The 16,176-nt window shown below is 40.7% G+C and overlaps 1 protein-coding gene across 6 annotated transcripts in view; it reads right to left on the bottom strand.

The window, feature by feature from the left end:
• itpk1a (inositol-tetrakisphosphate 1-kinase a) overlaps positions 1-16,176 on the bottom strand; it is a 63,171-nt gene that overhangs the window by 23,902 nt on the left and 23,093 nt on the right. For all 6 annotated transcript variants that reach the window (XM_090243106.1, XM_090243107.1, XM_021612219.3 and 3 more), the window contains one exon: positions 7,549-7,671. In XM_090243106.1, the coding sequence (XP_090099232.1) occupies positions 7,549-7,671 (123 nt within the window). The remainder of the gene's footprint in view (positions 1-7,548; positions 7,672-16,176) is intronic.

Raw genomic sequence — 16,176 nt, 5'->3', positions numbered from 1 at the left:
TTACAGCCTCAGCAAGCCTTAAATCAACAAAGCCACTAATTTGATGAATCTGAAGAATGTTTAAATAAATGTATACTAGACTTCAGAAAGTACACAGGTGACTTCCAAGTTAACCTTTTTGAAGTCTAACAAATAACGCTTTTTTTGTACTGTTCTGTTCTCCACTTCCTTGTGCTAGCACAGTAGAGGCCATTTATTTTAATGTCTGTGCTTTTATGTATTAGTATCTCTGTACGCACTACAACAATCAAAAAGGAACTCCATGTAATCAAGTACATTTGAAATTAAAGGCTTGGCTACTGGCCAATTTAGCACGTTCCCCCATTTCGAGCGCCCATTTTCGCCCTCATCAAATGTCAATGAAACCTTAAAAAGGAGATGAAGAGGGAGGAGAGGAATTTTGTTTGTTTTTTCTGAGACTACAGGTGTGTAAAGCAACACCTCCAGGAACAACTAAGGGTGGAAACATGTATTCATATGGCGTAGTGCATATTACCTAATGTTTACAAGATGAAAGAACGCAGGGAAATCCACGTGATATAAAAACAGGTCGCTAAATTTACCATCCTTTTGTTTATGATATATTCCTTGGTCTGTTTTGGTAAACAGTGAGGTCCAAAGGCATTTGGACAGTGAGTTGTTTTGGGTCTGTACTCCAGCACAATGACTGTCAGCTTTAATGCGAGGCCATTTTCATCCATATCGGGTGAACCATTTTCAAAGAAAAGCATTTTTTTGGGCATTGTCGTCGTCCCCCCCCCCCCCCCATCTTAAGGGACCAAAAGTATTGGGACAAATTCACGTTTTAAAGTAATCAAAAGTTTAGTATTTGGTCCCATATTCCTAGCATGCAATGACTACATCAAGCTTGTGACTCTACAAACTTGTTAGATGCATTTGTAGTATGTTTTGTTTGTGTGTCAGATAATTGTGTGCCCAATAGAAATTAAATGGTAAATAATGTATAGTGTCATTTTGGAGTCACTTATTGTAAGTAAGAATAGAATATATTTCTAAACAGGTATACATTCATCTGGGTGCTACCGTGATTACAGTGAATTCTGAAAGAATTGTGAATAAAGATGAGTGAGAAAGTTAAACATAAATATGCTAAGCATTTTTCTGTCTTGGGGGTATGATCTTTGTGCTTCTAACTTTCTCACACATTACTCAGGATTCATTCAGGATTATTCACACTCATGTTAACATCCACATTAATGTAATCCCACGTGATAAACAAATTGCAAATGCATCCAACAGGTTTATAGTCACAAGCTTGATGTCATTATGTGCTAGGAATATGGAACCAAATATTAAAACTTGACCAACTTGACTTGACATTAGGGAATTTGTCCCAATACTTTCTACAGAAAGTGCTGTAATTTCTAAACGGTTCATCCAATATGGATGAAAATACCCTCAAAGAAAGCTGACAGTCTGCACCTCAACCGCAGTCATTGTGTTATTTAAAATCCAAAGTGCTGGAGTTGTGTCACTGTCCAAATACTCTTGTACCTCACTGTATGAAAGCAACTCGGCTCTAATCCCTGTGCCTTAGACATATCAACTTTAAAAACCATGCCCCTTTAAAAGGGAAATGTTACCTCAGTCAGAAGTTGTCAGATGTTTTCAGGCCTGAAAAGCAGTCCACATCCCATGTCATCAGATAAATGAAACAAGTGCAGACAAACTGGAAATAACACAGTTCTTATCTTTTCCATTAGTTTTAGATTGTGGCACGTAGCTGGATCTACAAAACAGCTGGCCTGGGACATGGACTCCCTCTGACAGACTACTTTTGAGGTCTGAAAACATCTGCTAAAATGTGATTTGAGTGCAATGGCTCTTTAAACAAATGAGGGGGTCCAGGGTAAACATTCAAATTAATGACCATTAGAGAATCTAAATGGGAGTCATTAGTCATATAAAGCTGAAAATAGGCCTATAAACCAAATCCAAGTTTGCTGAGGACCATTAATTACGTGTCAAGCTTTTAAAAATCAACCAGACTTTATCATGTGGAACTGAAAACAAATTCTGCATTAAAGTATGCCATATATCAGCTCTAGGTTTGTATAGTGTCTAGAGAAAAGAGGACTGGAGGAGTGGGTAAGTTTAAGGAGTCAATTACATGTGTTTTATGTAGATGTGGACAGCAGACCAGTGCACTGACTAAAAAGCTCAAGAAATTTGGAACTTGCAATGTTTGGGATTTTATTAGGATCCCCATTAGCTGTTGCGAAAGCTAATGTGGTTCACTGCGATGCTAGGGAGTGTAACAGTGCATTCTGTTCTGCCACGTGAAAGACAAACTAGCAACCTTCTGCACAACAACTCATGCAACCGTCTAGTCGGTCCCTCCGGACAGATAACGCAAGGAAGGTGAGAAGTCACCGATGTACTCCACCCCAACATGCTATGGGCGACATGCACTACATTCACCACCCTTTGATCTTCCCCTACTCCTGTGAAACCCCCTACGGATTAGGTCACGGCTAGAGGTCGACTGATTACTTTTTTTCAACGCCGATAACTATACCGATTATTGGAGGACCAAAAAAAGTTGATAACGATTCAAATCGGCTGATATATATATTTTATGTATTATATTAAGTTAAAATAGTGTTCACTGTTCATTCAGTATTGTTGTAAATGTAATTTATTATTTGTTGTAACAAAAGACAATTACTGAATGTATACTTATTTTAACTTAATACGTAAATAAAATCAATTTAGTCTGAAATAAATAATGAAAAATGTTCAATTTGGTTTAAATAATGCAAAAACAGTGTTGGAGAAGTAAAAGTGCAATATGTGCCATGTAAAAAAGCTAACGTGTATGTTCCTTGCTCAAAACATATGAAAGCTGGTGGTTCCTTTTAACATGAGTCTTCAATATTCCCAGGTAAGAAGTTTTAGGTTGTAGTTATTATAGGACTATTTCTCTCTATACCATTTGTATTTCATATACCTTTGACTTCTGGATGTTCTTATAGGCACTATAGTTTTGCCAGCCTAATCTTGGGAGTTGATAGGCTTGAAGTCATAAACCGCGCTGTGCTTCAAGCATTGCGAAAAGCTGCTGGCAAACGGAGGAAAGTGCAGTTTGAATAAATGCTTACGAGCTTGCTGCTGCCTACCACCGCTCAGTCAGACTGCTCTATCAAATCATAGACTTAATTATAATATAATAAAACACAGAAATACGAGCCTTAGGTCATTAACATGGTCGAATCCGGAAACTATAATCTCGAAAACAAGACGTTTATTCTTCCAGTTAAATATGGAACCGTTCCGTATTTTATCGAACGGTTACCAACCCTAAGTCTAAATATTACTATTACATTGCACAACCTTCAATGTTATGTCATAATTATGTAAAATTCTGGCAAATTAATTACGGTCTTTGTTAGGAAGAAATGGTCTTCACACAGTTCGCAACGAGCCAGGCGACCCAAGCTGCTGAATATACCCTGATTCTGATTACACTGAACGCAAGAGAAGTGACAATTTCAGGCTCTACATTGAATATATAGGACAAGCTACTTAAACTAGTTATATCAACCATGTTTAGTTAACTAGTTATTATGTTAAGATTGATTGTTTTTTTATAAGTTTGATGCTAGCTAGCAACTTACCATGGCTCCTTGCAGCCTGCACTCACGTAACAGGTGGTCAGCCTGTTCCAAAGTCTCCTCGTGGATTGCAATATAATCGGCTTCCAAAAATGCAGATTACTGATTGTTATGAAAACTTGAAAATCGGCCCTAATTAAAAATTGGCCATTCCGATTAAATCGGTCGACCTCTAGTCACGGCTATTCAACTGGCGGCCCATGGGCTAGATCCGGCCCCTTTATCAATTTAGAACGGCCCTTTGATCAATTATCAAAATTAATATAAAAATCCACAAAAACATCCCTGCAAAAATCCAATGTTTAGTTCCAAAATGAGCCCTTGTTCAATATTCTCCAATAGGATCATCTGTTTTCCTGTAGTCCCACCACTTAAGTGCTGTCAATCAATATCACCCAACGTACCAGTTACAGCCAAATCAGAGTAGCTAACATCAGCCAATTGCAGCTGCAAACATCTGGCGACACCACTCCACCAACATCGGTTGTTTCGTAGTCTGCTGAAAGACATGTCTGCTGAGCATCGTGATCAACTTTTACATAATGACATTAGGTCGCTAAGCAAGGGTAATGCTTTCAAGAGAGTAAGTGAGCTTAGGGAGGAGATAGTTGCTTTTCTCCGTAATGGACATCTCAAGCAAGCCAATACATATCTAGCAAAAATGCTTGGAGGGATAAAACAATTGACATGATTGGAGACTGCTTTTCATACAAGTGTTATTTTCTTCTCTGATTTAATCTCAAACAAAATGCTAAAATTCCCTACACCCAGGGCTCGAATTGGAGGGGGAAAAAAGGCAATTAAAAAAAAAACTAAAACCTAAACTCTCAGAAATCCTTAGCAGAGGCACGAAGACTAAACGACAGCCAAGCCTGATGGAAAGGAGAAAATGGGCGATCAACATTCACCTAGTTTGAGCAGAATATTATCTGTCGGGTAGCAAGCAAGCGCTGGTTGTCCCGTGGAGCAGCTCAGACAGCGCTAGTGTAGTTAAATTTAACGAATATCTCATAATTGATTAAAAGAATGCATCAGTTATTCGTATTTCCTGCAACTTTGAAATAGTAATACCTGTTTGTGTGGCAGTTAGAAATGACTTTTGACATGCTAAGGTTTTCACCAAAAACTTTGGCAATTAAATTTACTCCAAAGTATGCCTACAGTGCCGTCAGAAATATTTTGTGGCAGTGATCTATACACAACACCCCATAATGTCAAAGTGGATTTATTTTGTTGAAATTTTTACACAAATGGCTCAAGTCAATAAGTATTCAACCCCTTTGTTATGGCAAGCCTAAAAAAAAATCAGGAGTAAAGGTGTCCAAATCACATAAGTTGTATGGACTCATTCTGTGTGCAACATCATTTTTTTTAATGACTACCCCGGCTTTGTACCGCAAACATACTGTATCTGTAAGATCCCCAAGTCAAGTAGTTTATTTCAAAAATAGAGGATTCAAAACAAAGACCAGGGCGGTATTGCAGTGTCTCGCAAAGGTCACAGATTGGTTGATATGTAAAAATGTAAAAGCAGACACTGAATATCCCTGTCAGCATGGGGAAGTTATTAATTAAGCTTTGGATGGTGTATCAATACAGTCACAAAAAAAAAGGTATCATTCCTAACACAGTTGCTGGAGAGGAAAGAAACCACTCAGGGATTTCACCATGAGGCCAATGGTGATTTAGAAAAAGTTAGAGTTTAATGGCTATGATGGTAGAAAACTGAAGATTGATCAACAACATTGTAGTTACTCCACAATACTAACCGAATACTGCTTTCACATAGGATTTACGGTATTTCGCTTGTACATTTTTTGGCAATGTATGACCCGCTTACAAACAGGCCCATTCTTGCCTGCATACGCCTTTTATACCTCCCGTGAGCTTGCCGGCATGCCGGAAACAAGTGGTAGTTGTAGTGTGCAGATGTGGGTGGCTGTCCATTTTAATAAGTCCATAGAGAATACACACCATCAAAAATATTTCCATGATTAAATTTATTTAGGCAGGTCCTATTTTCAAAAGAAGAGAAAGGTATATTTTGAGTTGAATTATGTTACTTGTCTGTGCAGCCTGTATAGAAATCAATAGTTATTTTGTTCATTAAAACAGACAAGACATACTTCCGTGATTAGCTTTTGATCCACGTTCATCTCTTTCCTACCTTCACCCTGCTTTGCTAGGGAGCAGGCATACAGTCGGTCGCACATTGAGTACCTTCATCATGATACTGAAAGAATATAAAACCAATCTGTTCTATATTTTCAAAAGCATTCGACTCATGTTCATATTTCACAACCTCCGTGGGCTTTTGGAGCTGTCTATACACTATTGAGTAAAATAATAGGCCTACACTTGATTTTGTTTCTGATAGATGAGCAAATGAATAGATGAGCTATACCACCTCCACGTATTTGCCCAGACAGAGAAATATACAGACAGAGTCACTGAAACAAAATTACATTGATTAGACATGTCACAGGCTTTTGGTTGGGAGTAGGCCTAAGCTACTGTGAGTGAAGCTAAATAATTCACTTGTTAAGCTACATAACATGCTGGCAAAAGGATCTGATCAGTGCTAATAAATGAGACAACTAGTCAAGATGATCATGAGCAGCACTCACCTCAGCTAACATTTCCACAGCCTAATTGTAGCCTAACCAATATCCACAAATCTGACATTTATTGATTTCTCAAGACCCCATACTTGGCAGAGCGAAACGATGGATGCAATCAATCAATTCAGGTGTGCCTAATGACAGTTTCATAATGCCATTCAACTTTTTGGTATTTTAATAGATGGTCTTTCCATTCATCAAATAGAGGGTACACAGTGCACTGTTTTAGATGCTGGAATTATTTTAGATTGGACTAACATGCGCAGGTAGCCTACTTTTTTAAGTGATTTGTTTGACAAATCAGATGAATACATGTTCATGCCACATTAAAAAGGTAATATCTTTTACAGTTAAATTACTCATATTTACCATTAGGCCCATTAAAAAAAAATCATACATAAGAGGTTCTATACGAGGAAAAATTCAAAAATCTACTTTCACCCGTTGTAAATCACATGTAGAAAATATCTGTACCCCTGTAAATAACCTCTCTCAAATCTGGCCCCTGTAAGAATATAAAAGGTAACTGCCACAATAAAGGAAACACCAACAGTTTCTTCATTGGGCATTGGGCCACCACGAGCCAGAACAGCTTCAATGCACTTTGGAATAGATCCTACAAGTGTCTGGAGCTCTATTGGAGGGATGTGTTCTGGTGGTGGAAAACGCTGTCTCAGGTGACGCTCCAGAATCTCCCATAAATTGGGTTGCGCTCTGGTGACCAACATTGTTTTCATGCACATCAACCCATTCAGTGACCATTCGTGCCCTGTGGATGGGTGCATTGGCATACTATGGGGGCATAGTCATGGTAGCCAAAATGATAGCCAGAATAAATGGCCTGTCCAGATTTTTTATTTATGACCTGAAGCATGATGGGATGTTAATTGCTAAATTAACTCAGGAACCACACTATGTGGAAGCACAGGCTTTCAATATACTTTTTATTCCTCATTTGCTCAAGGGTTTCCATTACTTTGGCAGTTACCTGTAGTTGAATAAGACTGGATTAAGTCATGATTAGGAGAGCTCCTGCAGACAATCAATAAAATAAAAATCATATTTCATTATCACATTTATATCCAGGAACACCAAACATTCACCAAAATCTCAGAGCAAAATTACAGGATAGAATCACCAAAGACATACCCCTCAATGAAAAACATCCTACAGCACCTTCAGACCCTTAGCCCTCAAAGAAATGGCTGCACCTGTCAAAGAACAACCTCCCCCATTAGGTGAAGAGCTTGTGATCAACCCTTACAATGTTTTAGCGGTGCCGATTGGCTTACCTGGACACTCTGCACCAATAGCAGGGCCTGCGTGTCATTCTGGTCCGCCAGAATGAGGTCCGCCAGCTTGTGGATGATGACATCCAGAGGGCCCTGCTCCTCCAGGGGCCGACTCAGATCCAGCTGCGCACAGGGAGAGAGAGAGGGAGAAAGAGTACTCAGAAGTCAGGCAAGATAAAAATCAAGACACCTTGTTTTATTAGTTGATAATATATAGGGTCTGTTCCAAATGCACCCTATATAATGCACTACTTTTGACAAGAGGCCTATGGGTGATGAACACACTTTGACCTGTTGGGTCAAACCCCAAAGGATTGGCCTAAGACTTTGTTTTCGCTAAGATTAGGCCCGTTCAAAGCCTCTTTTACCCCCCCCCCCCCCCCTCTCTCTCTCACCAAAAAAAATACAACCATATGGGCTTTACAGGCTGGTTCTGGTAACAGCTGGGAGAATAAAAAACAGCAGCAAGGAATATTGTCTGCTTCCCAAATGACACTATTCCCTATATAGTGCACTACTTTTGACCAAGGTCCTGTCATTTGGGAGACATTATGTAAGGAGTGGGGACCCGGTCATATGGTCAACGGTCCAGCGCTGGCACCAAATAAAGGAGCAGAAACAGACCTACCAAGTCGTGGGATGAAATTGAGGGGGAACATTTTATTCGGGAGGCCTCTGGGGCCTGTTCCCTACAAGGCTCTAGTTTAAATCAGGGAGAGGATGTCTGCATCCCAAATGGCACCCTATTCCTTACGTAGTGCACTACTTTATGGGCCGTGGTCAAAAGTAGTGAACTAAATATGGAATAGGGTGCTGTTAGGGACGCAAAAGTCTGGAAATGTTCTAGCGGCGGGATCAGAGCCTTCTTCTCGGCTGATTTAGGAAAACAATCATGAGAAGGCAGGCAGAGAGAGGCTGGCTGATGAGTTCAGCTTGGGTTTGGAACTCATCACTTTCATGTCTCCACGCCCATCGATCAAGTAACAGCAGTGCCGTCATGTAAGTTGAAGATGTAGGGTATGAAGTTGTCCCTAGACGCTGATCTTGGGTCGGTTTTGCATTTCCCCCACGAATGGTTAGGATTGGGGGAGCAAAGATGATCCTAGATTGGTACCTACGGGAAATTTCACCACAGAGCCAAGACACTGTCATTCCTCATTGTGTCCTAAGTGAGACCGCAGAGAGTGTGTTTGTGTACAGAACTCCTTTTGGCAAAGGCTCTTAGGAACATGAAAGCCACCATTTGTAGCCACCAGCACTGTGCATCTTCCAATTGATCAAGTTTGTAAACCGCAGTGAGCAATTGGAGGGGAATGTGTGCATTAGCAAAGTCGACATCTTTCCAAAATGTGTAAAAAGTCAAGGGGTGTGAACTTTCTGTTGTGTTGCAGCAATTTAAAATGGATTAAATGTAGATTTGTGTGGTCACTGGTCTACACACCCCATGATGTAAAAGTGGAATTATGTTTTTTGAAACCGTTATATATTAATTAAAAACTGTAGTGTCAAATATGCAACCCCCTTGTTATTGGCAAGCCTAAATAAGTTCAGGAATAAAAATGTGCTTAACAAGTCAAATAGGTTGCATGGACTCACTGTGTGCAATACTAGTGTTTAATATGATTTTTGAATGACTACCTCATCTCTATACCCCACACATAGAGATAAGTAAGGTCCTTCAGTCGAGCAGTGAATTTCAAAACACAGATTCAACTAAAGACCATGGCGATTTTCCCCAATGCCTCGCAAAGAAAGGCACCTATTGGTAGATGGGTAAAACAAAAACAAAAAAAGCAGACATTGAATATCCCTTTGAGCATGGTGAGGTTATTAAATTACACTTTGGATGGTGCATCATTACACCCAGTCACTACAAAGATACAAGCGTCTTTCCTAACTCAGTTGCCTTAACAGAAGAAAACCACTCAGGATTTCACCATGAGTCCAAAGCAACAAAAATAGTTACCGTAGTTTAATGGCTGTGATAGTATTGTGGAGTAAATACAATGTTGTTGATCCATCCTAAGGAGAAAACAAACCTAATTGACAGAGTGAAAAGGAAGCCTGTACAGAATACAAATATTCCAAAACATGCATCCTGTTTGCAACAAGGCACTAAAGTAATACTGTACTATATAAAAATGTGGCAAAGCAATTAAGATGTTGTCCTGAATAAAAAGGCCAAATCCAATAAAACATTACGGAGTACCACGCCTCATAATTTCTAGCAAAGTGGTGGTTACATCATGTTATGGATATGCTTGTAAAAAGGACTGGGGAGTTTTTATTTATTTATTTTTTTAACAGCTTTGCTGCAGGACGGCCTGGTGCACTTCACAAAATAGATGCATCATGAGGATGGAAAATTATGTGGATATATTGAAGCAACATCTGGCAAAATGGCTTAAGGACAACAAAGTCAAGGTATTGGAGTGGCCATCAAAGCCCTGTCCTCAATCCTATAGAAAATGTGTGGGCAGAACTGAAAAAGCGTGTGCAAGCAAGGAAGCCAACAAACCTGACTCAGTTACACCAGCTCTGTCAGGAGGAATGGTACAAAATTCACCCAACTTAATGTGGGAAACTTGTGGAAGGCTACCCAAAACGTTTGACCCAAGTTAAACAATGTAAAGGCAATGCTAACAAATACTAATTGGAGTGTACGTAAACTTCTGACCCACTGGGAATGTGATGAAAGAAATAAAAGCTGAAATAAAATCATCCTCTACTATAATTCTGACATTTTACATTCTTAAAATAAAGTGGTGATCCTAACTGACCTAAGACAGGGCACTTTTACTCTGATTAAATGTCAGGAATCGTGAAACTGAGTTTAAATGTATTTGGTTAAGATGTATGTAAACCTCTGACTTCAACTGTATGCTTCAGCAGGGGAGAGGCAGGTAGCCTACACACTGGCAAAGATTTTCAGCTAGCAGATAGACACTGGAAGAAGTTTGATTGACAGATGGAAAAGCTTTGCATAGGCTCTTTGTTCCATTTTTTTGTGGGATTGTTCCGGAACCGTATAGATCACTTTTGTTCCCGGTTCGGATTCTGTTTGGTTTCAACTCCCACATAGTAAACCATCGGTGTTTAAAATAGTAATGGTTCTACAGGGTTGACGTCTGTGTCTGTCTGAAAGCAATTGATTTCTGTAGAAAAGTTGACAAAGTATCTATTCTATTGTCAAACAAGGTCCAAGATCACAGTGCAACCTTAATGTCTTGGGGCATTGCCAACAGACATCCGAAAAGATGGTGCGATTCAATTCCAACAGAAATTCTTACTTCTGGCGAGGATGGCCAGACAGGTCTAATATTCCCAGCTCATGTAAAATTTATGGCAGCGGAGATGATTTATCAAGTATGTATCGAACAAGATTGGTGGACTTGTCAATGCAGGGCATCGCGTCGCCTAAAGAGATCAAGACTTCCAAAGAAAACAATATCTTCCATATCGTAGATATAGTATGCATGCAAGGTTGGGATTTCTTTTTTTTAGGTTTCTCTTATTTTGAATCCCTATTCTTCAGTCTGACATTGGTGGAAATATCCAAAGTGTCAGCTCAACAAATCTGATTCCAATGCTTTCTGCCAGTTCGATAACTAACACTGGTTTGAGACACTGACTACACAGAACTGTCTCTGGGGGTTGCTCTGGACCCAAAATGGGTTCCCCAAATATTATCCAGAAATTACTAAATTGGACAGGAAGAAAACGTTGCCCAAAAGAGAAGAATGTGTCACACGGACTGCTCTCTAGGCAAAGGATTTCAACACAATCCATGAACAACCTTTGGAACAACGAATTCTAGCTGCCCAATCGCAATCCCCAAGCCCTTGATTAACAACTGAAATGTGACAGATTGCATCCAAAATGGTACCCTGGTCGCTATATAGTGCACTGCTTTTGCCCATAGCCCTAGTCAAAAGTAGTGCACTACATGGGGAATAGCGTACCATTTGCAATGCACACATTGTATCTTATCTGCCTACACCCAAAAACATTGATAAAGAAGGGTCATGTCTGTAGTAATGGGGAGGTGGCTCAGGCAATGATATGGTAATAATGAAGACCAAGGAATTCAAGAGAAGAGGCGATAAAAAGAGGGAGGGGGAAGTGATCTTGGCACAATAACTGACGAGTAATCAGCTATTACATAAACCTTAAAAAGAACCCATTTTGAATGTTATTATCTCTGATATTCTATCGATTCCCTGGGTCATTTCATGTGTATGTTATTGGCATTTAAGCAGGCAGAAATCCGTCCGGTATGACGAAGTCCCTCTCACTACACTGGAAGTTAATAGGAATACGACTTTTAGATTGACATGTATGACAGATTATTTCAGATTTCAATTCTGTTCGATGGCATAACTCGGGAGAGTGTTCTCTCGAATGAGCCTTTTAACATCTTTTTGCGATATTCCTACCTCGAGAAATGTGCAATTTAACAGAGGGTCTAGCAGGTGTTGACAAACACTTACGAAGTAAAACTTTGGAAACGAGGTCTGGCCAGGTGTCTGCCTCTTTAGTGCATTGCATGGTGCTGTTGCCAAAGATATTAAATAAAGGAGATGGGAATCCAATGAATCTTGAACAAGGCAGGTGGTGTAAAATGCTTTAAAATGACCCGTCATGAACTCGGCTACCTCCTGTGCCTCGACCTTGTTTCCAAAGTTTTATTTTGTTTATAACATTCATCTTCTGCCGATCTACCATTCCAGTGTTTAATTGCTATATTGTAATTACTTCGCCACCATGGCCTATTTATTTCCTTAACTTACCTCATTTGCACTCACTGTATATAGACTTTTTGTTTTCTTTTGTTCTACTGTATTATTGACTATGTTTTGTTTATTCCATGTGTAACTATGTTGTATGTGTCGAATTGTTACGCTTTATCTTGGCCAGGTCGCAGTTGCAAATGAGAACTTCTTCTCAACTAGCCTACCTGGTTAAATAAAGGTGAAATAAAATAAATAAAATATAAGTGTGTGTGTCAACACCTGCTACTAGCTAGCCAGGTTGCAATGGCGCCCGCTTCGCCTGGAATAGCTAACGAACCGTTCCAGCACTGTAGCAGTAGTGTTTATTATGCGCTTGCCCAGGAAAATAATCTGGAGTTCCAATGTGGAATTGTTTGCTTGTGGAAGATTACAGGCTTGAGGTGGCTATCCTTGGAAAGCACATTCTAATTCTGCGTTAAATTTACAGGGAAACCGCAAACTGGAACTGATGGATGTATCCCCCTCCCTACCTTTTCATCAGTCCATATCTGAATGGCCTGTGCTACCGGAACTTGCCTACCAAGGAAGTCGTCTCCATCTGCTTCTCCCTCGCGTAGTGGAGTAGACGGAGAACAGCAAGAAGATGGGACCAGCGCTGATTGGCACAATGTTAGAAGTTGTGGAAACCGAAGGCAACGGCATGCTGCTACGCGGACTGGAGTGTCTGCTAGACGTTCTGAGCAGATTGACATGAGGAATAGCGTCGCCGCACTGGTGCCTGATCTACCTGCGCCTCCGCCGCTGGGACTGCCTGTATACAACTACGCGGACTCCAGCAGCGGCTTAGTCATTGAATTCCACTCCTTTCCCTCTCTCCGGATCTGACTGGGCAATGCCTGCTCTGGACCTATCACTGGGAGCAGCAGGCGAATGCTATCCTGCTTCTCGTGGGCCTGTGAAATGTTCCACAAATTGTGGGAGGAATGGGCCGATTTCCCCATCCCCAGCAGTTGTATTGGGCAGTTCAAATGGTAAGAAATTACTCAATCACTGGAGCAAAAACGTTGTGCTATCCAGGACCACAAGTACAGCACATCAATAAGGTGCCCCCAAACATTTTAAACCTGCATCAGCAAACAGTCTATCATTGTTCATGTGGGATTCAATGTCATTATGAAGGGCAGCTCAGAACAGCTTAGACCAAGAGGTGCAGTGGTCTAAGGCACTGCATCATAGTGCAAGAGGCGCCACTACCGTCCCTGGTTCGATTCCAGGCTTCAACACATCCGGCCATGATTGTGCGCCACCCTATGGGACTCCCAATTGGCTCAGCGTCATCCGGGTTTGGCCAGGGTAGGCCGTCATTGTAAACAATAATTTGTTCACTAACTTGCCTTGTTAAAAAAAATATGGATTTAAAAAAAAACTGGTCTCTGCTTGACACTAACTACAGCCCCATAATATCTGGCCCTGTGCCCTCCCTAAATCACGGCATTGAACACTTCAGCAGACGTTTAGCCCTCCATAACTGGCTACGAGACTATTGCAGCTGTGGGTGTAACATTGATTGACAATTTTGATCCCTTTTGGAAACAAAGCTGGTTTCATAGAGGAGGAAGGGATCCACCCAAATAATTTTGGTTCCTGGATCCTTTCACAGCGTTAAAAATGCTGCATCGAGACAAGGATTTATTAGTGACCCAATCCCAGCTCAGTTAATCTCTACTACAGGGGCTGAGTCACTGGCTTACTGGGGCTCTCTCATGCCGTCCCTGGAGGGGGTGCGTCACCTGAGTGGGTTGATTCACTGATGTGGTCATCCTGTCTGGGTTGCCCCCCCCCCCCCGGGTTGTGCCGTGGCGGAGGTCTTTGTGGGCTATACTCAGCCTTGTCTCAGGATGGTAAATTGGTGGTTGAAGATATCCCTCTAGTGGTGTGGGGGCTGTGCTTTGGCAAAGTGGGTGGGGTTATATCCTTCCTGTTTGGCCCTGTCCGGGGGTGTCCTCAGATGGGGCCACAGTGTCTCCTGACCCCTCCTGTCTCAGCCTCCAGTATTTATGCTGCAGTAGTTTGTGTCGGGGGGGCTAGGGTCAGTTTGTTATATCTGGAGTACTTCTCCTGTCCTATTCAGTGTCCTGTGTGAATCTAAGTGTGCGTTCTCTAATTCTCTCTCTCTGAGGACCTGAGCCCTAGGACCATGCCCCAGGACTACATGACATGATGACTCCTTGCTGTCCCTAGTCCACCTGACCGTACTGCTGCTCCAGTTTAAACTGTTCTGCCTTATTATTATTCGACCATGCTGGTCATTTATGAACATTTGAACAGCTAGAAGAGGACTGGCCACCCCACATAGCCTGGTTCCTCTCTAGGTTTCTTCCTAGGTTTTGGCCTTTCTAGGGAGTTTTTCCTAGCCACCGTGCTTCTATACCTGCATTGCTTGCTGTTTGGGGTTTTAGGCTGGGTTTCTGTACAGCACTTTGAGATATCAGCTGATGTACAAAGGGCTATATAAATACATTTGATTTGATTTGATTTGATACGATACTAGTTGGGGAACCCTGCCTTAAGGTAATACAATATTTTATATAGCACTATTACATAAGGAATCTCATACGTAGATTTACTCCGCAAACTATAATCTGGAAGACATTTGGGGTTGGCTTTACTGTAGCGACACTCAATTGTGAAAAATGGTTTAAAAGCAACAATTGGACAATGGATTAAAATACTCCAAGCTGTTAAATGTTTTTAATCTAATCAGACTGAATTACAGCACATAAAACAATATACTGGCAGCAAATAATGGAGTTCAGGTAATGGTGAGAATTCAGGTATTACATTTATTATAAAATGCAAGTTTCGTATAAAGGCACTCATACATTCTTAGTATATTAGTTTTTATACTTTGTGATAAAAATCAAGAAAACTGTGCCTCATTTTCACATGCTGGATTTGCACACATTAACATAAAGCGGATGGACAGGGCTGCAGCCACCAAACCGTGCTTGGTCCAGGCCTACCTACGCTCACCTGCGCCATTTAGACTGCCTCAATTATTAATTTCCGTTGTTCACTTGCATAATTCAACAGGTGTCAAGAAAGGGATACTGATACGATTGCAGATCTAAACGCTTGGCTCTAGATTACACCCACCTATACATACTTACATCACTATAATCTAAGTGTTCCTTTTCAGAAGTTGCCTTCATTCAACGCACAATTTGTAAACATTTCAACTGTACAAATTGTTATTTTTATATATTTTTTTTACAATTGCAGAAAATAATACACCCACCAAAATCAAGTCATTTCTTGTGATGCAAGTGTTGAGACAGTGCTTTAAATTCCAGACGAAGCACACCAATGTATTCCATTAAGCTCATTACCAGCCTCACATCAAGGGGCCTCGTGAGCTGGGCATAATACAAAAATACTAGTAACATAAATAGTACCAGTCAAAAGTTTGGACACCTACGCATTCAAGAGTTTTTGTTTGTACTATTTTCAGCATTGTAGAATAATAGCGAAGACAAACTATGAACACATATGGAATCATGTATTAAAAAGTGTTTAATCAAAATATATTATATTTGAGATTCTTCTAAGTAGCCACCCTTGGCCTTGACAGCTTTGCACATTCTCTCAAACAGCTTCATGAGGTTGTCACCTGGAATGCTTTTCCAACAGTCTTTCAAGAGTTCCCACATATGCTGAGCACTTGTTGGCTGCTTTTCCTTCACTCTGTGGTCCAACTCATCCAAAACCATCTCAAATTGGGTTGAGGTCGGGTGATTGTGGAGGCCAGGTCATTTGATGCAGCACTCAATCACTCTCCTTGGTCAAATAGCCCTTAGACAGCCTAGAGGTGTGTTGGGTTATTGTCCTATTGAAA

Source organism: Oncorhynchus mykiss, chromosome 8 (assembly GCF_057628025.1).
Source record: "Oncorhynchus mykiss isolate SJ-2025 chromosome 8, ASM5762802v1, whole genome shotgun sequence".
Taxonomy (NCBI): domain Eukaryota; kingdom Metazoa; phylum Chordata; class Actinopteri; order Salmoniformes; family Salmonidae; genus Oncorhynchus; species Oncorhynchus mykiss.
Note: the sequence above shows the minus strand (reverse complement) of the source record. Positions and strands in the feature narration are given on the sequence as shown.